Source organism: Antennarius striatus, chromosome 14, assembly GCF_040054535.1.
Source record: "Antennarius striatus isolate MH-2024 chromosome 14, ASM4005453v1, whole genome shotgun sequence".
Taxonomy (NCBI): Eukaryota; Metazoa; Chordata; class Actinopteri; order Lophiiformes; family Antennariidae; genus Antennarius; species Antennarius striatus.
Window position 1 is genome coordinate 4,193,688 of NC_090789.1, and position 24,175 is coordinate 4,217,862.

Below are 24,175 nucleotides of genomic sequence, written 5' to 3' on the forward strand. Positions count from 1 at the left end.
GTGTGTGTGTGTATTTCTGTAGCTTGTTGGCTACATTTCTGGCGTGTCTCAACTTTCACGTGACGGAGCAGGAGCTGGCCTCCTTTTCACATGCATGCACACACACACACACACACACACACACACACACACACACACACACACACACACACACACACACACACACACACAACCACACACACACACGCACACAGGCTGTTTAGTTGGCTCTCACAACAGTCATGTCGCCTTAGCGACTACATCAGATGACTGAAGTGACCATCAGATGATTTTGGTTGTTTTTATTTATAGTCTAGAGATTCTGGACCCGTTTAAACATCATCTGATGGGACATGTTTTGTGTTTTAGTGAGAAATTTACTGCTGGAGGACGTTTGGGGATCAAAACAGTCTCACTTGTTTCAGGATTTCACGATTTATTTCTGGTCCTGATCGACAGACTGAAGCATAAATGAATAAAAATAGTCCAGAATGAGATTAGAAGAATCCACAGTCATGTCTGTACAGTAGGTGCAGACAGCTTAGCTTCACTCAAGTAAAGAGAGCGGTAGCCTTTAAAATGACATTACTATTGATTTTTTTTTTAATATATTGAAACTTTGCCAAGAAAGTAAATATGTCAGACAGTTCCTGTATTGATTTTTGAATCAACAAACCTTTTCTCGGGGTAAAAAAAAAAAAAAAAAAGAAGCCCATCCTGGAATCCAACAGTGTGCTGTTGTCTTTGCTGGTTTTTTTTTTTTTTTTTTTTTTTTTTTTGAGGGCACAGAAGCCTTTTTGTGAAACAGGTCATCAGTGACTTGTCTTTGTGTTGTTTTCGTCAAACATGAGCGTTCTTTCAAGCATTCCTCACGAATCACACAGTTTTAAAGCCGGAGCGTACCTGCATCACACGGGACGTGTTGAAATTTTTTGTACAAGCAATTGTTCCGTTTGTGTGGGGTTTTTTTTTTTTGTGTGTTTGTGAAGGAGCCACAGGTTGGTGACTCTTGAGTACAAGAATGTTATCTATTATCCTACAGGTGACTAACGCCAGAACGAGGTTTCTGTTCTCCCTTTCAAAGGTTTCGAGAGAAATTCTTGACGGTCCTGATGAACGCTGGTAACCAGTGGGTGTGGGTCAAATATTCATTCTCTGTTTGGTCCTGTGGTTCTTTTTATCTGCCAAATGCTTCACTCTTTTGAGTTGTTAATTGTGTTTATTCCACTCCTGAGTCAGGGTGTGGCGCAAACTTTTACAACTTTATCCCTTAAAGGCTGCTGCTGCTTAAAAAATTACTCATGAGAAGGAATCGACATGCTAAAGTTGTAGCCCAAAAACAAAACACAGAGCTGAAAGATGCTAAAACGCATAAAAGCGTTGCGTAGTAACACCTTTCGCGCACACTGATGTAATAATTTGCAACGCCAGGTTTAACTATTCCCACACGGAGAAGAGTTTTCCAACCATCCTTATAATTAAAATTGTTTCTTGGCTGTTACACAAGCGTATTATTATTTTACTCATCTCTTCTTCTTTTTTTTCTTGTCCTGTTAGCACATTCTAAAAAAGTGAAGCAGATGAAGATGAATAAGCACTCTGTCCTCTGGAGACGCTTTCCGTGTTCCTCAGCAGGAGGATAATGAGGCTTTCTTTTCCTGGAGTAATTTTACCTTGTAAAAATAAAGCTTTGATGGACAAATCCTGAAGTCTGTTAGGAGGCAACATCCGGATCTGCTTGTCCTAGAATCACATGTGCACCCAAAACCTTCATAAAAATAACTACGACTGTGATTATGTACCTGTTTCACACCAACAACCTGTGATGTACGAGTTCATACATGCATGAATTTATCATCTCTCTGCAAATCTTAAATCCGGTGGATAACACATGTCAAACCATTTCATTTCCATGCGTTGCTTTGTGCTTCATTACGATCATGCAGAGTGAAAACTGTCTTTTTGACTGCAGTCGAGTTGATCATGTGCTGGAGTGTGTTCCGGCTCAGGGACGGCAGCCTGCAGGCAGTTATTGCTCCGTCTAGAGATGCCCCAGTGGTTACCCTCCTCATTGAACCAGTTCACACAAACATGCACTCCTGTTGCACGAGGCACGACTGGTCGGCTTTCAGACACGTGCTCGCAACCTGCAGGATGTGTCGGAACACGTCGGTCCATTTCCAGTAATATGTAGACTATCATTACTGTAATATCCTTTTTTGTTTTTACTGCTGCGTCTTTTTATACACTTGCTCCTCTTAAATGTCTCATCTCCAGGCTGCTTTTATGCCTCATTTTCTATCTATTTTTACTCTTCACTTCCTGCTCTGTTAAACTCAAAGAGATAAAATTAGAACGGGACAAAGAAAGGCAGCCTTGAGATGCTTTGATGAGGTCGTTGACACGTTTAAAGCAGCATCTGTAAAAAGAACTCAATATAAAAAAGCCTCTCTCCAAACAACCGATTGGCGCTTTAAAAGAGTCGGCCGTGCAACACGAGGGCGTGTTGGCTCACAAGCGTTGTTTTACGTAACACACTTCATCCCATTTTGTCTCCTGTTGCCATGGTGAGGCTGATTTATACGAGCATTGAGAATTAGGGTCTTGTTGTTAAAACTGTGCTGGTTTTTTTGCACATAAGCACACACTTTAAAAAAAAAGGAGTCGTAAACGCTGTATTTTGGTGTTTGTGTGTTGTGGGTGAGACTTTTGTATAACAGAGTAAAATGAGCAAAGTGTGAGTTGTTAAGCGCAGATATACTTGATGTCTGACTCCTCTTTAACTCTTCTGTTTCCCGTATCTCCATCACTATATTTACAATTACTCATCAGAAGTCATTCTCAGGGAAAGTCCTAACAAGAACCTTTAATCTGGTTCAAATCATGTATTTATTAGAAAGAAGTAAGATTAAAAAAAAGAAGTGAAAGTGAAAAATCAAGGGAGTCAGTCCCATTTAAGGGAAAATAGGAAGTAACCTCAAGAGTAGGGATTCAAAATATGACAAATCTTTTTGGCGGCAAGTTAGTCAGATAATAAAGGAATTATAGCACCATTCCTGTGGTAACTTTCTAGCATTAACATTGTTTTAGCTGCTCTGGTTGGTTATGTGGTGTGTAGCTCTCCATTAAAACGTGTGCATGTTTTCCTGGTTGTCTTGTTTATCCCAGTGACTCGTGTCTACGTGATTTCTTTCTTCTTTTCCTTTACTTCTACCTTCAGACATGATCTCATCCCTCGTACACTCATCCAGTCTGTTCTTCAACCCACCGTAATCACTACTTTAATGCACGCGGCCTTCGGAGGTGACAACAACAAATTGAAAACCCATCAGATGTCCTGCGTTCTCATGCCGGTCCTTCTCTGCTCTAGTCCGCGGCATACTGATCAATCTGAAGCTCACACGTTCACACACCTCATCTGGGGCATTTAAGGCTGTTAGCAGCATGAGAGCGCCGGAGAAGAAAAGCCAGTGAATGGACTGACTGGCAGCTTTATTCAACACGGGTCGCTGCTGGCACTAAACCAGAACACTCTGCGAGAGCCGGCATTGTTGTTCTTGTCCTCAAAGCATCTTTAGACGAGACGAGCGGTGACGCTGAGAGGTGCAGAGGAATGGTTTTCAGGATTCAGTGGCTGAACTTCACTCTTTGTAAATGATGTTTGTGTCTTTTAAATGTTGGGAAAATCAATTCCAACAAGTTGGTTTGGCGGAGGCTCGCTGGGGGCTGGGAAGGACTTTGAGGAAACCCAGAAGGCTGGACTGGAGAGTGAATATTTAGATTGGTGCTCAAAGCAAAATGTCTACTGCAAAAAGAAATGGGGTAAAAGATGGACTATGTAATCGCTAACACTGTGTTCAAAGCAAGTTCTTGTAATTGTAAACCAATAATCAACAAAAACAAACATATACAAACAAATAGTGATTATTTTATGTCTTTGTGATACTTCTTGCTTTTTCTAAACTCAAATAAATCACTGATGACAAAAAAAAAAAGTTGCTGGTGAATATTTGACAATTTTTCAATGAAATTTACTGAATTTTTAGATAATCAAACTGATATCCCATATTTTCTTTTAAGTTAATTTCAAAGTTTTCCTCCTTCTACTGGAGTTAACTTTTAGCCACCATGTGGTGCAACTCTGAGATAATTGCAAAGCAATTTCCTGTAATCGTGGGTACTGCATGTACGTTACTATGCACTCAGTGTTATTCCCATAGTTTCTCATCATTATCAGAACTACCTGTTTGCGCAGGAACAATACCGTATTCAAGGAGCTTGAAAATAAACAGCTCATTCTATCTACAATCACGTCTCACGCTCCATCATTTCTGCCTCATCCACAGCGTCCAGTCTGTTCTGTGACTATCCAGAGATCACGAGGTAACAAAATGTACCGTCGCCCGACACCCACCGCCTCCCTTTGGGAGGGTGAGACAAACAAAACACAGCAATGCAAAAAAAGTGTACAGTTAGTTTAACATCCAGAGACTGAAATGAACATAAACAAGTGCAAAACCTCCACACACACCTTCACATGTTGGAGAGAAAATGGATTGGTGCACAAATGACCGGCGTTGATATCAGAAAATAAGCATTAAGCAGAGCTGGGAAACAAAGGCGCCTTTTTAAAAAATGTTTTAAATTTTTTTTGCTGTTTTTTTGGTGTCGTTTTTCTTTTAAACACAACTCAAGTTCAATTCATCAAATTTAGTTGTCGTCCTTTTCGTTTCTCATGTTCCATCCAATATTGACCGTAGGGTTAGTTTTGTTGTCCATCCATTCATCGACACGGCGTCAATGTCAAGGTGAGCTACCTAGCCTGAACGTATCAGCCTGACTGGACTATTGTCCCCCCCACCCGCCAAGAGTAAAACAAGGCTCTAGTGTTTCTTCAGGTCTTTCTATGGCGATCTGTCCTCATGGACCAGAGGAGGGGGTGTCCGGTTGCTTTGTCTCTTGTATCACCTGTTATATGTCTATGTGTGGAAAAAATAAGGTGGAAAAAAATACAAAATGCACCTGCAGAAACGTGGCACACATAGAAATATTTTTTCTTGTCGTTTTGTGTTACGGAGGGGTTGAACTGGTAATGCTGGGGGGAGCAGAAACAGAAGAGGGTTGAATCCTGAGACTTCACAGACTGATTCCTCCGCTTGTCAGCGGCGTTTAATTTCATTCGACAAATCCGTCTCTCCTGCAGGCGTTTCTGTGTTCAACACACAAACTCTGAACTCATTCGCGAAGTGAATTTGACTACTTGTAGTGGAATTGGAACAAAAAAAAAAACCCATCTGATATAGTTTTCAGTATCTGATCCTTTCTGTCTTTTCCCTCGACCGGCTTTCATCAGCATCTCGATCCGGGCTAAATCCCGACATGCTGCTGCAGCTGAAGCTGTGATTGGGTTTCCTCAGTGGATTCTTCCCTCTGGACAAAGGATCGACACCGAAGGCTATTTTTTGAACATATATCTATTTGTGTCTTGCTCCCCAATCTCCCATGTGAGCCAGACCACATCTCTGGGTTGAAAACAGGTCTGGAAACTGACAATCTCCTGCTGCTAAATATGGACCCGGTGCTAATAAACGTCTTAATTCCAGGAGATCCTGATGAGATAGATCCAGTGGGATGGTCAGGATTGATTTTTCCTGGAATTTATTGCTCATAACTTCAATCCTAGAAGACAAATTGTGACGTTTTTAAGCTACTGGCGATATTTGATCTAATCTTCAGAACATCCATGTTCTATTATGCTTCATCTGTTGCATCTAAACAGCTGTCATTCAGATGATCTGCGTTCCATACGCACTTCTTTGCACTTGAATCGGCTTCAAAATGTGTTACGTGTGCAAGGAAAGTGACGAGACTCGTTTTTCGGCGACATTTGCTCAAGGAATGAAAGAATTCAGCTGTAATAGTTGAAGTATGTTTGCAGTGGGATGGCGGCAGGTAGGCCAGAGGTGTCAAAACATGTTAGCACAGGTTGTGAATGCTGCTCGACCGCATCACGCGTGTCAAACCTCACCAGCATCGCCTATGTTGTTCTTCTTCCTTAGGCTCCAGTTAACCTTTCTTGTGTGTGAATGGAGCTCAACTCGCGCTTTTGAGGACCCTGATGCTGGAATTCTTCATTGGTGGTCCAAAAAGGGATTTTTTTTGGTGATGGATCTGTGTCTTTCTTACAGGTGTGTCGTCCCGCATCCCAGATATCATGGCGGCGGGCACCCACTCCCCCGGGGGACCTAATGGCATAATCCGGAGTCAGTCCTTCGCCGGTTTCAGTACGCTACAGGAGCGGCGCTCTCGGTAAGAGATCTTTAAATCTGTTGTGGTCGACGGATTTCTCAAGGGGGGAGGTGTGCAGGATTTATTCTAAATGCTGATGTAATTTGATTCTGTGGTATGTTAGCATTTAATTATTGGTTTAATATCCAAACCGGTTTAAATCAATGCACTGGACTTTAAGGAGGTTTCTTAAAGACGTTTCGCCTCTCATCCAAGAGGCTTCTTCAGTTCTGATGTAGCTGGTCTCATCCATTCTTATTAACCCCGTGGGGTGTGGTCAGTGCTTTTCATATTCTTATTGGTTTAATAATGTCAACTAGATGGAATACTTTTATTGTATAATGTTTTTAAAGGGGTATTTCACTACTTTAGCACTTAGCTCTTATCCTGCATTCTCCATAATGCAACTTCTAAGAGTTTTTAATTAGACTGAGGAATTTGCTGTAATCTGAAGCCACAGGAAGTCTTCAGATCCCTGAATTCTTTCGTTGTGACGGTCCACCATGCAGCCAGCCCACTTTCCTCAAACTCGTCTCATCCATATCCAGAAGTCAAAGGTCAAGTTTGATCGACGACGGCTCTCTCTTTCTCCATCACAACGATGAAACCCCCCCCCCCACCTCCCCTAACATCCCGGAGACATTTTGACGGCTTTCTTTTCAGCAGCTCTTGCCCTGCTGAGTGAATCTATTCGGAGACGGTTACCCCTCTCTTCCTCTGCGTTCAGACAGCGAGTGGGGTAATTGGTTGGAATGAGTGGGGTGTGTGGGCGACTGACAGCGGCTGACACGTTACCCTTCTGATAATGAGGGAGGAGAGGATGGATTCTGAGGCCACTGGAGTGTGTTGGCGTCTGTGTGTGTACCCATGCATGCTGCAGCGTTTACAGCTCCTCTGCAGGATCGCAAAGACAACTGTAAGTGGCGATGGAGCTGTACGGGTGAATGTGTGTGTCGCTGCTCTGAGACCCTTCTACCGTGCATCCTACGTGACCCTGAGGCTACGCGGCCCCCATTCAGCCGTGCCCTACATTTGTGGCAGCTCAGCCTAACTTGTGCCGCCTCCCCCTGGCAAGACTTGGCTTCTTCCTTCTTGTCGAGGGCTGGAGTTAGTTGTCGCTGAGACGACGCTGTGATTGATTCGTTAAAAATCAAGGAAATGTGGTTCGTTTGAATAAGTCTGTAATAGTTTTAAAAGATGAAAAAATGAGTGTGGCCTGAAATGGCTCTGTGGGAGAAGATGCAGATTTGAGGCGAAGATGTGGAGAAAATGCTGAATTTATCATTTTGATTTAATATATGATAATAAATTGGTGGAATTTTGATTTTTAAAACATGTCGCCTGTGCTCTTGGAAAAACTTGATTTGGGTTTTAGTGTTAAAATGACTTTGATAGATTAATTGATCATAAGACATCCAGAGGTCTAAATATATCTAGTTACTGTATATCAATCAATGGATAATTGATATTAAAATAAACATCTTTTATACATCAGATGAATAGGACAAAATCTAAAGATTCGAAATGTAATCGGTTTTTTGCATCTCTGAATCCTTACTATCTATAACTGGACTATCTCCACTTATTTTAATTTTGACATGATAAAAGCCTCTCTTTTTGAAGCACTGTTCATACAACCGAAGCAACGGGGTGTCTGGGCTCACCTTCAGTCGTGCAGGAGGGGGCCTCCCTCTGGAGGGATTCCAGGCATGTCCCATTTTTTAGGCGTGCTAACAGTTGCTAACTGGCCCTAAAAATGAGGTTGAATGAATGCATCGTATTATTGAAGGGCTATAAACCAAATCAGGATCATAAGATCGTCAGGCGTTTAGATTCATTCACTGCTGCTGAACCAGATATTATTGGGACTCAACCTGATGGCCTTGTGTCGAGACGTTTGCTAATCTGGTTTTAAGTTTGTACTGAGATTCTTATTTATTTTTTCCTATTATTTCCATCATTTTTAGAGTAAGCGACCTGTTTTAAGATGTCTTATAAAGTGAGAACATCTCATAGCATGAACAAATATAAAACAAGAATATAAGATTTTTTGTTTGTTTGGTTGTCAGTTTTCTCTGACCGTAGATAAATATCCGCCTCACGCTACTCAAACACAGACAGCGGCTTGTGTTTGGATATGTCCACTGACATGTGCGTGTGCTTGTTATTCAGCAAACCCCCGTGAGTTTGTGTGCCTGCATGTTTGCAGCAGTGTTTGTTCAAGATTGATGGATAACACGTAGATCAGCTAAGCAACACTTTCAGGTTTGTGTGGAAAACACACAAAGCCACAGATCTCATTGTAATTTGATGCTCAATCATTCCCAAAATTTGAATTAATATATAGTTGGTTTTCTCAGGAAATATTGTCACGTTAAGCTTCATTATCATTTCGACTGAGTATGGCGACGTTTCTGCAGGAGCGTGCTGCTACGTGTTGACATGGGACTATAAAAAAAAACGAACAAACAAAATGAACAACAAGCAGTTTTAAATGCGCAGATTGAGTCCTACAAATTTGAAGAAGCTTAAAATGATATGATGACACATCAAAATAAGCTTTTAAACAGCTCTTTATTTGGATATGTCTTCGTAGATCAGAATGTAAGATTCACGCTGAATCTAAAAATCCTCCTGTCATGGTTTGGTGTTCAAGCATTCATTTTTTATTCCTTTCCTCTTTCCGTTTTTTTTTTTTTTCAAAATGATTTTCGACCTTTGGTCCACCGGAGACGATCCTCTGCTACGTTCACTGATCTGTTGATTTTTTTAAATTTTTTTATAGATGTAACTCCTTCATGGGGAACTCGGCGGTGCAGAAGAAGCCCCAGTCCAAGCCAAAGAAGCCCCACCTGTCGGGACACAAGGGAGGCAGCAGCTGCAGAGAGCCGCAGCCCAAACGACTGGAGGAGGTGTACACGGCGCTCAAACAGGGCCTCGAGTGAGTGGCCCCAACACTGGCAGGCGTCATAAGCCTAGATTTAAATACCAAAACAACGGTTTTATTATTTTTCATGATGTGATCTTACTTATATGGAATATTTTTGCAATCCTTTGTGTCGTAGTGAGTATCTGGAAGTTCACCAAACGGAGCTGGACAAACTCATGGTTCTGATGAAGGACATGAAGAGGAACTCTCGCCTGGTGAGGAGCCGCTCATCAGTTTACACTCAAGCCACATCCTTGCTGACATCTCAGAGAAATATTTGGACGTTTTCGGATCTGCATTGATTCGCTTTCTCACCGCTCAGATGATGAAAATGATACTGTTTCTCTCAGGTCGTCTTTCCGCGCTGACCGTGATCGTATGTGTGTGTTTTTCTCTCTCCAGGGAGTGCTGTACGATCTGGACAAGGTGAGCCGGGGGAGGTGGAGGGTCTGCTGTGAAAACCACTTCACGTTTGATGATGTTGGGAAGGAAGGAGTGGGGGGGGGGTCTTTGATATAAGAAGGAGAAGGGGGGAAAATGGATGAAAGAAAACCAGGAGATAACGGCATAGAAAGTATGAGCTGTGAGGGGCTTGCATTTAAAAATAACACACGGCGTTTTGTTAAACATTTGGACAGATTATGATATAAATCACACCATTTTCTTATATCGTTTGCTGAGACTCGGAAGCGATCTCATTATATCTGGTAGTGCGGATTAAGACGTCGTTATTTTTGCATCTTCAAGTCATCTTGAAGCTGCCTTGATCTCTGGTACGTTACTGTGTTCCATCTTTGTTTTTTTCTGCAGCAAATCAAAACCATCGAGCGCTACATGAGACGTCTGGAGTTTCACATGAGCAAGGTAAGAAAGAAGTGAAGTGGTTGATTAAAATCTGCTTTATGTGAGTCTGCGCTTCAGGAGAGGAGTGTTGAGGGTTTCACATCTCGACTCCTTTCACTTGGAGATTCCTCTCATCCTCAGCTTGGAGTCTCCACTCCACTGGTGTATATTTCCACTTCTGTAAAGGAACAGTTTGACATCACTGGAAGTACTTTTTTTTTTTTTTTTAATGCTTTCCCGCTGAGAGTTTGATGAGAAGATCGATGCCGCTGTCAAATCTGTCTGGTCAGCTCGGCTAAACTTCACTCTAAAGGAGATGAAATCTCCTCAGAGGGAGGTCTGTGGATCGTCTTCGCTGGGTCAGGATGTTTTTAAAATGCACTTTAATCCTCCATCTTAGTCAAATTGACATGAGGAAGAATTTGTGCTGTTTGTGCTTTGATTTACTTGAAGATTATGGTGGGTTTTTTTAAATCTTCAGACAGAAAATGTTTTTTTGTTTTTTCTCGCCTTGCTCCTTTTTTGCCAGTTGGGGGCATTAATCCCCGACGAGGTCCACAGCCCTGTGATTTTCTTCTGTAGTCCTTTAATGACCTCTCTGGCTGTGCATCAAATCAGATGTGACAGCGGGTGATCAGAACAGACACACCCAAAACAACAGCGTGGCTCCAAAGACAACCATGGCAACCTCGAAGACTCGGCGTTTGAAGCTCGAGGAGCACAGAGGAGCCATTTGTGGCGTGACGTCAAACATTTATGTTCATATGCATCCTTTCAGACAATGAAACCTCACCTTCAGACGTCCACGAACAAACAGGACAATGCAACAGGAAGCACGGAGACGGACAGATTTGCAGCTCGAGTGCGCCTGAAGGCTTTAAGGCATCAGTGAATCTGGGTCAGAGCAGTTACTAGGCTACAGCCAGGAGTGACTGACAGGGTGAAGGTGGAGAGAACACAGAAGGGACGTCTGATAAGAGTGAGAATGGATGGCGTTGATGCATGCACACAGGAAATAATCTCGTTTAAGAAGAAAGACGAGCGGATTTCTTTGAGGTTGTCGCAGGAGGAAGTTGAGACGAACGCGCTCAACGCTTTCCTACTTCACATCCAACAGAACGCTCTTCAGGCAGGCTCCGCGCAAGAAAACAGATTTGAATGCTCTCGTAAATATTTGAAGGAGTGACTAATTTAGCTTGTCGGAAAGGTGGAAAGCCTCAGGAGTCAAAGAATGAGTCTATGTCAACTCTTTCAGTCGACAGAGACACCGCTTCTCCTTCCCGAAACAGCGGCTGTCTGGTTTTCTTCTGATTATTTACTGGAGATAAATAAATTCTGAAGTCTTTATTGTATCCAGAACCGAGATAACCCCCCCCCCTCATTTGAATATGCAGCAGCACTAACATGATGTATTTGTCCCTTGTGCAATTAATTTGATCTGAAATTTAAGTGGAAAATAAAAGAACAGAAGAGGATAATTCCAGTTCCAAAGCGACGTACAGTACAGCTTATTGGCTTTATACACACACACACACACACACACACACACACACACACACACACACACACACACACACACACACACTGACTGGACAGGTCCATTTTCCAAACCTCAGCATCAGCAAATAGCTCTCGAGTGAGATCAACTGTCGATTGTCCATCTTGGACAATCAGCAAACCGCAAAACGATAAAGGTCCGGAAAATACATCAAACAACACACACACACACACACACACACACACACACACACACACACACACACACACACACACACACAGGGAGTGGATGTAGTTGCGATTCTGTGCTACTTGTTAGAGTCTGTGTTTATACAGTTTTCAATTTCCACAGAGACGTGTTTGGTCATTGGTTACTATTGGATGGATGAATCCACCAGTGGGCAGAACAGCAGGAAGGTCCTGGGTTCGAATCCCTTCTGACTGGGACTGTAGTGGAGGTAGTTATGGCTGTTTTGTCATGTCAGAATAACACTGGTGGTATCCGTTTGATGGATGCGTTACGTTAACATCACAAAGCGTTCAGATGATAAATTGCCCCCCCCCCCTCCAGACATGAGCAGTACGAGGGCAGGCCAGCAGATCATTTACCATCCATTTGCACCGTCGGAGGACACTGCTGACTCAGCAGAGCAATACGCATGAAATTGGCAATAATGGACTCCCCGTGTGCCGGGAACCTGATGTGAGAGGTGATCAGTCAGGGGCGAGGGGGTCCTGGGTAGTTTAAGGCCGGTGTGGTGGGGGGGAAAAACAGCCCGTTCTTCAGGAAAAAAAAGTCTGTGTTTGGTTTGGTGAGCAACAATGAGTGTGTGTGTACGTGTGTGTGTGTGTCAGCGTTGATGTTCAATCACAGGCACGTCTCTTTGTGCAGAACAGCTGGGCGAGGGACGACTTAACAATCATCCATCAGCACACTGCGTGTGTGTGTGTGTGTGTGTGTGTGTGTGTGTGTGTGTGTGTGTGTGTGTGTGTGTGTGTGTGTGTGTGTGTGTGTGTGTGTGTGTGTGTGTGTGTGTGTGTGTGTGTGTGTGTGTGTGTGTGTGTGTGTGTGTGTGTGTGTGTGTGTGTGTGTGTGTGTGTGCTTGCGACTCAACCCAGCAGCGGGCTTTTGTTCCTGCTCGTGCTGCCAGTCGCCTGCAGATGTCCCTCCTGTAATTGGCTCACATGGAGGAAGCAGGTGGCACAACGTCTACGGTGTCCTGCATGGGACAAGGGTGTGTGTGTGTGTGTCTGTGTGTGTGTGTGTTGTCCCGGTGATGTCAGCAGGGCGTCATTAAAGAGCTGAGTGACGAAGATTGAAGGTGAGGACAGCAACCGCCAGCTGTGCCCCCATCCCCCCCCAAGGGAGAGAAATTCAACCCAGAACGAGTGTGATTATTTTTAATGTGTGTTCTTTTTGGTTTCCTGTCCTCTTTTGAAGGGTAATGTTGCCACACACACACACACACACACACACACACACACACACTGAGAGGCCCAGATCTCCAGAGAGGGGCTCGGGTGCTTTATGCTTTTTTGAAGTGGCCCGCCTATTTTAATCTTATTTTAATCACTCAGCCTCTGGCAGTGTGTGTGTGTGTGTGCGTGAGTGTGTGTGTGTGTGTGTGTGTGTGTGTGTGTGTGTGTGTGTGTGATATAAAGTAGACACAGCGATACATGCAAATGCAAAAAGAACTTTAATTGACATTTCGCCATTAAAAGAAGTCTTATCCTCACGTTGGTGATTTTCCAGTGAAGTCTTTCCCATAATCCCTCACTGCACAGAGACATGCAGATTTTTCCATCTTGCTTATTGTTGCTAATAGAAGGACTCTAAGATGAGTTTAGAATACATTTGCATTTAATAATCTACCCATCTGGTAAGAGGTGATTAGGTGGGTTCAGGTGTTTTTAAGGGATGGAGAAATAGCGCCGTAAACGAGGACGCTTGTGTTTCTGTTATTCGTGTAGAAAATTACTGCCATAGGGGGGAAAAATGGTGTAGTTATATTATCTTTTTTTGTCTATTATTCATTGTTATTCTAGTTTGCCTTCACGCTGATCTCAAGAACATGCAGTTTGTCACTTAAAAGAAATGCATAGCCTTGCTCAGATTGTTGCGACTGTGTGTGTTCCATCCGTCTGCATATTTTAAAAATGAAATATTTCTAGAGCCAGTTATAAATCTTACTCCCGTGTGAGTCCAAAGGAGTTTATTAACTAGAAAAAATGTAGTAGCTTTTCCTGTGGCAGTGAGTTCATGTCTAAATCTTTTATCACATATTTTATCCATCTGCTTGCATCCCTTTTTTTTTTTTTTTTTTTTGCATTTTGTTTGCAGTTTCATCTTCTTTTTTTTCTGGGGGTGAAATGTGCCCCAGGCGGGGCAAGCTGCTCCCGGGTCGCGACTGGAGCAGCAGCGCTTGGCTGACCTTCAAAAGGACGGTTTCCTGGAAGGCAGCAGGAGTCACTCGTAATTGGGGGGGGGGGTGGGGGATAGCTTAATTAGCAGATAATGATATGATTAGTTATCACCTCAGAAAAATGATGAACCTTCTGCCTTTATTTGTGACGGTTTTGTGTCAGAGGCATGAATAACCTGCTGTAATTGTGTCCTTATTTATATGAGTACAGAAACTTTGATGTGTGTGTGTGTGTGTGTGTGTGTGTGTGTGTGTGTGTGTGTGTGTGTGTGTGTGTGTGTGTGTGTGTGTGTGTGTGTGTGTGTGTGTGTGTTCTCTGTGGACTTGCGTGTCTGAACCAGCCCCATGCCAATCAGTTGTGGTTGGAGGGTCTTTTATAGCTGGCTCAGCTCAGCTGCTGCAGCCCCACCACATACCACAGACAGACAGACGGGGCTGGGTCCCCGTCTGTGGTGGGGGGCTGCTGAGGCGGAGGCGGCTTGGATCGGGGTGGGTGCTTTTTTCCTGTATATTTGTGCCAATGTAAGTCTTATATCGTCATCAAGCTGCCCATCCTGAAACATCTGACTGCAGATCACTTTGACTTTTCACGCCCGCCACGGCAACTCTACTTTACATATGTTTATATGTCCTCAGTAACAGGCTCCGCCCCCACAAACATGCTGACGGCGTGCGGTTCAAGCACTCACAGAAGCCGTTAGGATGACAGGAGCCTAAATGGCCCATTTTCTGCCACTTCTCCCTAATGAGAGCCATAAAGAGCCCGAGGCATCAATATTTCAGCCCTCCCCACAGATAGGCTCCAGTATCCCCCTTTGATGAAGCTCATCAGACGTGTTTTGTTTTCCCCAGCTGCCACTCCGATCATACGTGAGTGCAGGAAGCCAGAAAATTAGATGGACATGGTGGCTGACAATCTGGACTGCCGGGTGTTGGTGGTTTCTGAGACTCATACAGAAGCGTTTGATAATAAATTGGGCCCATTTTTGGTTCCTTCACTCTTGACTTTCAAGAAAAGTGAATTTCTGCAACGTTGCAGCATCATGTTTACTCGACTGCTTCAATCCAGTTGAAACTCCTCCGTGATGATGGAGGAATGAATCCCAAAAAAGATCCAAAGACGACGTCTCTGAATAGTTTGTCTCTGGGGGACATTCTGATGTCGCAAGTGTTGGTTTTCAAACTTCAAAGACTCTCTGGTTCTCTCGCGTGTTCACACTGATTTATGTGGAGGTTTGTGCACCGATGCGTCTGTTCTTGCAGAACGTTCATGCATATTGAGGATGGGGGGGGTGGTTCTGTGTGTGTGTGCTTTCAGGTGGACGAGCTCTACGAGGCCTTTTGCATCCAGAGCCGTCTGAGGGAGGGGGCCAGCCGGATGAAGCAGGCCTTCTCCTCTTCTCCTTCCACCAAAGGCACCAAGGAGAGCATCGCAGAGGTCAACCGCCGCTATAAGGAGTACACTGAGGTAGAGACGGAGAGCTTCTTTTACTGTTATTAGGGGAATATTAGGAAAAAGAGGTTAAAATGGTGTTCGACACAGGTCAAACAGATGTTTATCTGTAAACGCTGACATGAACACCTGTTGTCACCTGTGTGTGGGGCTTAAACCAGCAGCCGTGTCTGTAGTTAAGTGTCGGCAAACTTTGATCGAGTCTCTGCAGATGACTTACCGTTGTTCTGCTCTCCTCTTTGTTTTCACGATGGGTCTTTATCTTTGTCATGTTCCCGCAGAACATGAGCACGTTTGAGAGCGAACTGGAGAACCTGCTGGGAGAGTTTCATATCAAGATGAAGGGTGAGATTTAAAAAAAAAAAAAAAACAGAAACGTTGAAATGCCAAGAGATCAAAATGATTCTGGGTTTCAGCTTCAGTCTCGATTTTAAGTTTTATATGCTGGGTTTATCCCAGATATAAGTATAAATAATAACTCTATGGTTTCAATCAATGCCTTGTCAATCACCCAGAAAAATACTAAACTCACCTAAAAATGAAAACAGTCGCTGGACTAACATTTCAAACATCTATTTCCCGTTTCTGGCAGGTTTGGCAGGCTTTGCAAGAATCTGTCCAGGAGACCAATATGAGGTGTGTATTTATTATTTATCATTGTAAACTTTCAGTCTCCCAAAAAAAACAACACAAAAATAGTTTACATCATATTTTGCCCAGAATTAGGTCAGGTCGAGTTTTTCCATTTACCCTGCAAACACTCGTGACTTCATTTCTCGTCTAATTTCTTTTTGTTCTCGGGTTTCTCGCTCCCTCCGTCAGATCTTCATGCGTTACGGTCGCCAACGATGGAAGCTGAAGGGAAGGATTGAAGTCAACTCTAGACAAAGCTGGGATGGCGACGAGATGGTTTTCATGCCTCTCATCACCGATCTCATCAATATCAAGGTAGCGCAGAAGCCCCTGAGTCCAGTTGATGTTGTGCAGAAATAAAAGAAAAAAAAGATCTGCAAAATTTATTTTTCTTGCAAAATACACCCATGACAGATCACGAGTTTATCTCTCAGATGTTGCTTTCCTGACCCGAGTAGAAAATAAAAGCTGCCTTTGGCTTCAATCAGGTGACTGAGCTGAAGGGCCTGGCCACTCACATGTTAGTGGGAAGCGTGATCTGTGAGACCAAGGAGCTGTTCACTGCCATGCCTCAGGTGGTCGCTGTGGACGTGAATGACCTGGGGACCATCAAACTCAACCTGGAGGTCACGTGGTAGTGAGTACAGTCACATCAGGCGTCATCAGAGCGTCTATGAACTCACTTACGTGGATAAACGTGGAGCGATCACGGAAAGAAAAGACCGAGCGTCTTGTTTTCCAGCCCCTTCGACGTGGAGGATCTGACTCTGTCATCTGGAAACTTGAGCAAAGCCACGGCGCTGCAGAGACGGGTGTCGGTGTACAGCCAGGGCACGCCGGAGACCCCCACCTTCCAGGAGACCTCCTTCTTTGTGAGTCAAACATGCATCTTCTAGTGTTGCTGCGCCTCCCCCTAAATAAACATCAATCATCTTTTATCTTGCTGGCTTTTTTTTTTTTTTTTGCATCTAAAGCTAGGTGAACTTTGTGCGCCGCAGTAACTAAACTGTTTCTGCACCCTGCTACGTGGACGTTCTTGTCATGACACACGTTATTATTTCTGTGAATACAGCGTTAGCAGTGCTTTCCCTAAACTAACCCTCACCCGTTTCCCCTGCTTACCCTCCTCTCCTTGGCATTTCCACATCAACCCCCTCTCACCCACGCTGTCCCACCTTAAACGTTTGTCCACCCCTCCTGTATCCAACTCACCCCGCCCTCACTCAATATACCCCAACACCTTGTCCTATTTGCCTGCATGCGTTGTGTAAAGAAGTGGCGGCCGTACCCCGTGGAGCGCCAGCGCCTCTCCTTCCTGCACATCCTTCGAGACACCCTGCTCGAGAAGCTCAGGCGCAGTCGCTCCTTTGGTGACCTGGCCTCGCTCCGGCCAAGGCCCAAATCCAGTCTGGAGGTCTATGTGAGTGTGTTGTGGCCCGCTTGATCCTCCTAACCCGACCTTTGTGTGCCTCCTGCCGCAGTGACTTGATAGAGATGGACTCCTCTTCCAGCGTGGACACACTTTGGCTCGTTCAGTCCTTAACTGTGGGCTTCAGAATGTGGCTGCTGCATGTTTATCTGCATGATGTGCTCTAAACTGCTGACTTCTTTCTTTTCATATTTATCTTAATGATTCTGGTTGGATTTAGAACGATGGATGATTTAAGTCTGACTTTTTTCTTCCTGTACCTTTTTTCTTTTTGTACTTATTTTTTCCATGCATTGATTTCCTGCTGTATCTTTTACATCATGTGTCAAACTCAGGGCCCGGGGGCCAAATGTGGCCCGCCACATCATTTTAAAGCGGCCCGCGAGAGCATTAAAGGTTAGAGTGTCGAAAGATAAACAGGTCAAAAGTGTGCTTTGACCAGAAACTACAATGCATTAGTACCCACAATGCAGTAATTAAACGTATTTTAACATTAACAAAAGCGTTTTGAATAAAATTAATGCTTTAACTTGTGTTTAATGTTAACTTTCTTCATTCAGTTGGATAGTTTGATCCTTGATTGATGGAGCTCTGTTGGTTTCATAACCTGGCATATTAATTACATACTGTACATACATTTAGTTACATTTATAATTTACATCTGGCCCTTTGAGGACAGCCGTTATGCTGATGTGGCCCCCGGTGGAGTTTGACACCCCTGTTTGACATCATGCATGTTCACTTTCCTGTCTCTCTCCTTTCAGTCCACTTTACCCGATGACGTCTTTGAGAACGGCGGCTGCGGGGTCGCCGAGTGCAAGCGTCTATCCTTCGCCTTCTCCGACACCTCCGGGTCCACGCCCAGCCCCAGCCCCGCCCCGAGCTCCCACTCCCCGGGCCAATCCAACCCGGAGATTACAGTCACTCCTCCAGAAACGGACTTATTCCCGACACAAATCCTCCCGACGAGGGAGGACTCCATCGCAGAGGAGCATTTAATGGAGGAAGAGGAGGAGGAATATGAAGAGGAGACGGGTAGCAGAGGCAGTAGGGACACAACTGCTAGCCTGGCGAGCGACGAAGCTGAAGCGGCAGAGGATTCCGAGTGGGAGCGAACCGAGTCTCAGCGAAATTCTGGCTCCAACTGTTGTTCCGTCGACCCGTCGCTGTGTTCCGATGGCCGCCTGTCCACAGTGGCTCCAGAGGATGTTTTCTTAGATCACAATGATGAACTGAAGCCTGTGGAACTGGACACAGAGGAACCGGGCAGCCTGACCAGGCAGCTTGTGAAGAGACTAACTTCTTCAGAAATGGTGCTCCCGAGCGGGAGCTCCACGGAGGGAGGAGGGAGCCCCAGCTGGGCAGGAGAGGGCAGCAGGGCTTTTCTGGAGAGCAGCCTGGAGGAGGCCATCCACAGCCTGCTGATGAGGCTGGAGTCCCTCACCCACCGCTGCCGAGAGCTGCAGGACCTGGAGCAGGAAGTGATGCGTCTGGAGGACCTACTCAAGGTGCCTCAACGCTTCTTGTTTTCAAACCAGTGCTTTTATACTGCTTACTTCTTTGTCCAGTGACAAATGAATCCATTATTAACCTTTAACAAACCTTTACTTCCTCCTCCTCCTCAGTGTCGACTCCCGGGTCACCGGAGCAGATCGTCCAGCCTCAGTCTGACGGTGGAGAGTGCCTTAGAGAGCTTTGACTTTCTCAACACGTCTGACTTCGATGATGAGGACACTGGAGACGACAACACGGCCCTCAGTCTCCCACAGAGATCTCCGTTGTTTGATACAGACGGAGAGAGGATCGGGTGAGTGGGAAACGACTGACACAGGTTTTTAGTATCGCAGCACAAACAGAAAATATTGCATCTTGGTCATTGGCCCTTGAAAACCAATTAAATTCATGTGCTTGACTTGTTCTACATGATGCTGCTGCCACCTGGTGGTGATTCTGGGTACTTGCCTCTTTTTAGGGTCCAGCATCCGGAAGCCAGGGGACACCTGAGCGAAGCCCTGACAGAAGACACGGGGGTGGGCAACAGCGTGGCAGGAAGCCCCTTACCTCTTACCACAGGAAATGAGAACCTGGACGTTGCCATCGTCATCCACCTCCAGTACTGTAATCACCTCATCCAGGTGGAGCTCAGATGATGTTTTTGGATTAGAAATAGTCAAGTCCTAAAGATTAGTCCTTGAACCTAATGTTGCCTTTACGTCCTTCTGTAATAACAGCTGTTGACCACCGGGGTGGGGGCATGGCAGCGTCGCGGTCTTCTCCTCAAACTGTCGGGACAAACTCAGCTGTTGGAGGAGCTGGCAGAGATCAGCGTGGACAGACTGGGGACGATTGTATCTGCTGCTGATGGTGGGTCTGATCTGTGTGAAATACTCACACCAAGCAACCAAAAGGGCTTTATAGTTCGGGGAGTTTGCAGCTCCTGACCTTGCTTGGTGTTATTTCTCTCTCACAGTCCTCCCGGGCCTCGCCGAGCGCCCACAGCTGATGAGTCTGTGGTCCGAGTGCAGCGGGTCTGCAGGACTTTTCCACACCACACTGGACCGAGTGTTCAATCACATGACCCAGAACTACACAGCATCACTGCAGGAGAAACACTCACACAGTGCAGACACAGGTTGGATCTGTGTTGTGATCTTTGTTGGGCTGCAAACATTTTAAATAAAGACAATCACTTAACTGAATCTTAATTTCTGGGGTACCCATGACCTGTGACGTGAAACTGTCTACCACAGCTTCTCCTCGGTAGCAGGGTTTGGCCTTAAGGCAGGTTTTCTGCAGGTTTCTTCACACCTTAATCAGAGTGACTTTCATTCGTCTCCAGTGATCGGGGTCGTCGTTGGCGAAATGGTGGACCGAAGCGATCTGGTGACGGCAGCGCTCTCCCAGGACGTCCTGACTGTGTTCCAGTTCCACACTTATAGTCTACAGCATGGAGTAGAAGACATGGAGACACACCTGCTGCACCTGGCCAGAGAGGGTGAGGTTCATGCATTCAGTTCATATAAATACTGAGAACATATGTCTACATTTTTATTTATATGCTCCACCTGTGTCTAGATTCCTTTACCATGAGAAAAGGTTCCACCAACTCCTTTATGCCGAAATGCTTCTGTTTTCTTTTATTCAGATGCTTTTGCAAAAGCTCTATGCAGCGGGGATCGTTCTCGGTGTTTGACGGAGCTGGAGGAGGTGCCTGTGTCATCCCTGTGGCCTCGAAACGGCACCCTGAGGGTCCTGGCCTCCCTCCTCACAGCAGAGGACCCTCAGGTCAACAAGGCGGCGGCCGACTACCTCTCCTCTGGAGCCTCGAGCATCCACTTCAGGAACAGAGTGAGCAGCGCTGACGGGAAGCGACACGTTTGAGATCGTTTGTAGACCCATGTGTGAATATTTGCGTGTGTGTGTGTTTGTGTGTGTAAAAACAGGCGGTGGATTGCTACACCCAGGCGCTGTCAGAGGCTGGAGGTCAGAGCCAGAGGGCGGCTTGTTCGGCCCTCAGCTGTCTGCAGGTATGTGGCTTCTATACTGAGACACGCTGACACCGTTTCACATGTCATACATGTATTAAATGTCAAGTAAGTGTAATCGTCCCTCCTCCAATGACTGAGTGAAGGGATCTCTTCCCACCATTTGCAAAAGTATAAATGATTAAATGTCCTAAAGCTGTAACGGATCTGTTTCGTCTGCAGGCGGTGGAGAGCATCAGGGCGGTCGTAGCGCTGTGCGACTCGGCCGACGAAGAGCTTCGCCACGTCGCCATTGAAACCCTGCTCACGTTTGGTGAGTGACAAATTCAAAACAACTGAGCCATTTTGCAGGAAAGCTGCCACCCCCCGCTTATGATTTCAGTCTGCGGAATCCCTTGTTTTGTCGCAGGTGAAGAGGGGCGGCTGGCGTATGAGCAGCTGGACACGGTGCCGGGGGAGATGATCCGTCTGGGGACGCGGCGAGGACACGCCCTCACCACTGCCTTCTGAGCCACTGTGCCACAGAAAAAAAAAAAATCACAAATAACATCCTGTCCGACCCCCTCCCCCCCCAGGAAGGCTGAACTTCAGCACAACTCACAGGGCTGTTAACGATTGATCACCTACTGATATGCTTTGATATGCACTGACATATCCCCCTGAAACGAACAGTCTGCACCCCAAAGACACACAACCTGTGCCCCATCCTGCACAAACACACACACACACAAATATAATCTGAATTTCCAACACCTCCTCTGCATCCCCCTCCCCTCCCCATTCCTATCCCTGCTTTCTGAGCCAGGCAGAACGATCACATTGAGTTTGACGGGACACACAGCCACTCTGAAGACTCTGAAGGCCACTGTCAAGTTATCTCACTGATTATCATGTTGATTGTTCCACTCGCGTCACACACCGTACTAACTATGATCTCTGTTTAATCACTGTTAATCACGTTTCAGATGATGGGTTTGCGTTACAAATGTTTATCAGTGCTTTCAGAAAGTTTGCCCTCTGGTAGGACTTGTAAATATAGTGCATTTCACACAGCAGGGGTAACAGGTGTGCTCGTATTTACCGGTTTGTTTTTTCGAGTACGTTCCATTTAAGTTTCAGGGATTTTCTCCTACGATTGCATGATGCGTTTTGTGGCAGGGAGAATCTTTGATAAATGGAGGATTGCCTCCGTGATGAGGTTGTGGTTTAAAAGCTGTGGTTTAACAGCTGCTTGATGGCCTCGAACGCCTTTTGACCTCAGCTGTCTTGAGGTAATGGGCAACCTGAAGGGTAAAGGTCAGCACAAAGTTCACTCGCTCCAGTTTGAATCTGCGTTTTCTCATAGTTGCAGCTGAACAAGTGCAATTTTCTCTGTACATAGGTGACCTTTTTTTGCACATAGCTGACATGTGATGATATTTAATTCAGTCAGCGTTGACCTTTCGAGCCTTGATATAGTTGAGCAAGCATATTCTACACACACACATACACACACTCCTTTTTATAAGGTACATTTGCTACCGGGTACATGCAAATTGAGGAAGATACTTGCAGTTCAGGATTACAAACATGCACTTTCTTAACTACACAGCAAGGAGAATCCTTTGTCTAAGTAAGGAAAGGTGTAGCCGCAGTTTGGCTAAATGCATGTGATCTTAAACCAGGATTAGAAATCAAGTCTTTTTTTATGAGACGCTACAGAATGAAGACTTCTGTTTTCTTGTTTTAGTCTGCTTTATTTCCCTGCATCTTAACTCTAATGTGGGAAAAATGACTTAATTTTAGCACCTAATTCCAACTTTTCTCATCATAACTGTACTACTGAGTGTTGTGCTTGTGCACGGCGGCAAATCCCACATTTGTTCACACTTTTTATTTATTATTTACTCCTTGTAATTCTATCATTGAAGTTATACTGTAATTGAGCAAATGATGTTATGTAAAAGAATTGTATATTTATGTTCTATTTTGGAGCAGGTCTGGTGTTTGAAATATTGTTTATCTTTTTTATCTTTTAAAAAAGACCTCAAAGTTTATCTCCGTGCAGATGCTTGACTTTGAGTTTATTTTGAATGGATTATATTAGATAAATTATTTTGGAGAGATCAAGATTTGCTAATAGTGATATAGGTTTTTTCCCTAAAGATCCCAAAGGTAATGGGACATTATATATTAGAAATGTTTAGTTTCTTAATGAGTAGATATAACCAAAGGAAATACAAAATTTTAAAGTTGTCTTTTTAATAAAAACCCATCATGCGTAAAGAAGGATGTATTTTCAACACATTTACATTTTGCCCAGAAAAAAAAGCACAACTTGACTTCAAAAGAAGACCCTTCTTATAATAATTGTTTCATTTGGTTCTAAGTGCACAGCCCAGAAGCCATACTGATTAAATACGAGTGATATTTTTATGAAATTGATTTTTTTTCTTTGTATTATCTGTACAAGTGTGAAGTTGTCACTAAATGCTGAAGCTTAGGCTTTTTTCTATTCATCTTTTTTGCAAAACATGGTCCACATTTTAAGTAACATTTACTTTTATGACTTCCATGATGTGAATAGCATTAGAGTATTTTGGTATCTAATTTGCCCACCCATTCAGTGTTGGTACTTATCTCTTCATACAGACTTGCAGTTGACCAGTGTTAAGTTGATTTGTTGGCTGTTGAATTCCTAATAACCACAAACTACAAGCTGTCAGAATGTAGGCATTTTTAGCTGGAGTGGTTTTAACAATAACTCCGTACATTTTGCTGAAATTGATCTTTGTTATTCTGTGATCAATAGCTTTTGTACTAATCCATTTAGTTGCATCCTGTTCTCCATTGTCAGTATTTCTTCTGCGCATCAAAAGTTGCAATAAAGTTTATTTTTGCATAATTAAAATGAAAAGGTTCTTAAAAGCAAATGTCTTACATTTTTACTATTTGGCGGCACGGTGCCAAGAACATTTTTTTCACCTTTCAGAAACCAAGTTGAGATTTTCTCAGGGGGAGGGGAAACAATCTTATCAGTGTCATGCAAATACAGCAAAACAAAGTCCCCCTTTTTGATCAGCGTAAGATTGTGTTGATGTCATCATTGCAGGACATCAGAGGAAACACAAAAGCCAGTTTAGAAGAAGATCCAGGCCCCTCAAACAGGTTAAGACCATCATAGAAGGGGAAAATTGCACTGGATTGGACTGATTCAGCATTTCACCAAGTCAAATT

At 44.4% G+C, this 24,175-nt stretch overlaps 1 protein-coding gene across 2 annotated transcripts in view; it reads left to right on the forward strand.

Moving 5' to 3' along the window:
- The window catches only part of ripor2 (RHO family interacting cell polarization regulator 2), a 39,827-nt gene extending 15,962 nt beyond the window's left edge, over positions 1-23,865 (forward strand). For both annotated transcript variants that reach the window (XM_068333137.1, XM_068333138.1), the window contains exons 2-22: positions 6,168-6,288; positions 9,053-9,208; positions 9,333-9,411; positions 9,599-9,622; positions 10,007-10,060; positions 15,278-15,427; positions 15,694-15,757; positions 16,005-16,048; positions 16,235-16,360; positions 16,534-16,682; positions 16,788-16,917; positions 18,239-18,982; positions 19,100-19,281; positions 19,447-19,609; positions 19,706-19,838; positions 19,945-20,106; positions 20,314-20,469; positions 20,620-20,822; positions 20,918-21,001; positions 21,182-21,272; positions 21,369-23,865. In XM_068333137.1, the coding sequence (XP_068189238.1) occupies positions 6,168-6,288; positions 9,053-9,208; positions 9,333-9,411; positions 9,599-9,622; positions 10,007-10,060; positions 15,278-15,427; positions 15,694-15,757; positions 16,005-16,048; positions 16,235-16,360; positions 16,534-16,682; positions 16,788-16,917; positions 18,239-18,982; positions 19,100-19,281; positions 19,447-19,609; positions 19,706-19,838; positions 19,945-20,106; positions 20,314-20,469; positions 20,620-20,822; positions 20,918-21,001; positions 21,182-21,272; positions 21,369-21,469 (3,116 nt within the window). In that variant the 3' untranslated portion in view covers positions 21,470-23,865. The remainder of the gene's footprint in view (positions 1-6,167; positions 6,289-9,052; positions 9,209-9,332; positions 9,412-9,598; positions 9,623-10,006; positions 10,061-15,277; positions 15,428-15,693; positions 15,758-16,004; positions 16,049-16,234; positions 16,361-16,533; positions 16,683-16,787; positions 16,918-18,238; positions 18,983-19,099; positions 19,282-19,446; positions 19,610-19,705; positions 19,839-19,944; positions 20,107-20,313; positions 20,470-20,619; positions 20,823-20,917; positions 21,002-21,181; positions 21,273-21,368) is intronic.
- The last annotated feature ends 310 nt before the right edge of the window (positions 23,866-24,175 follow it).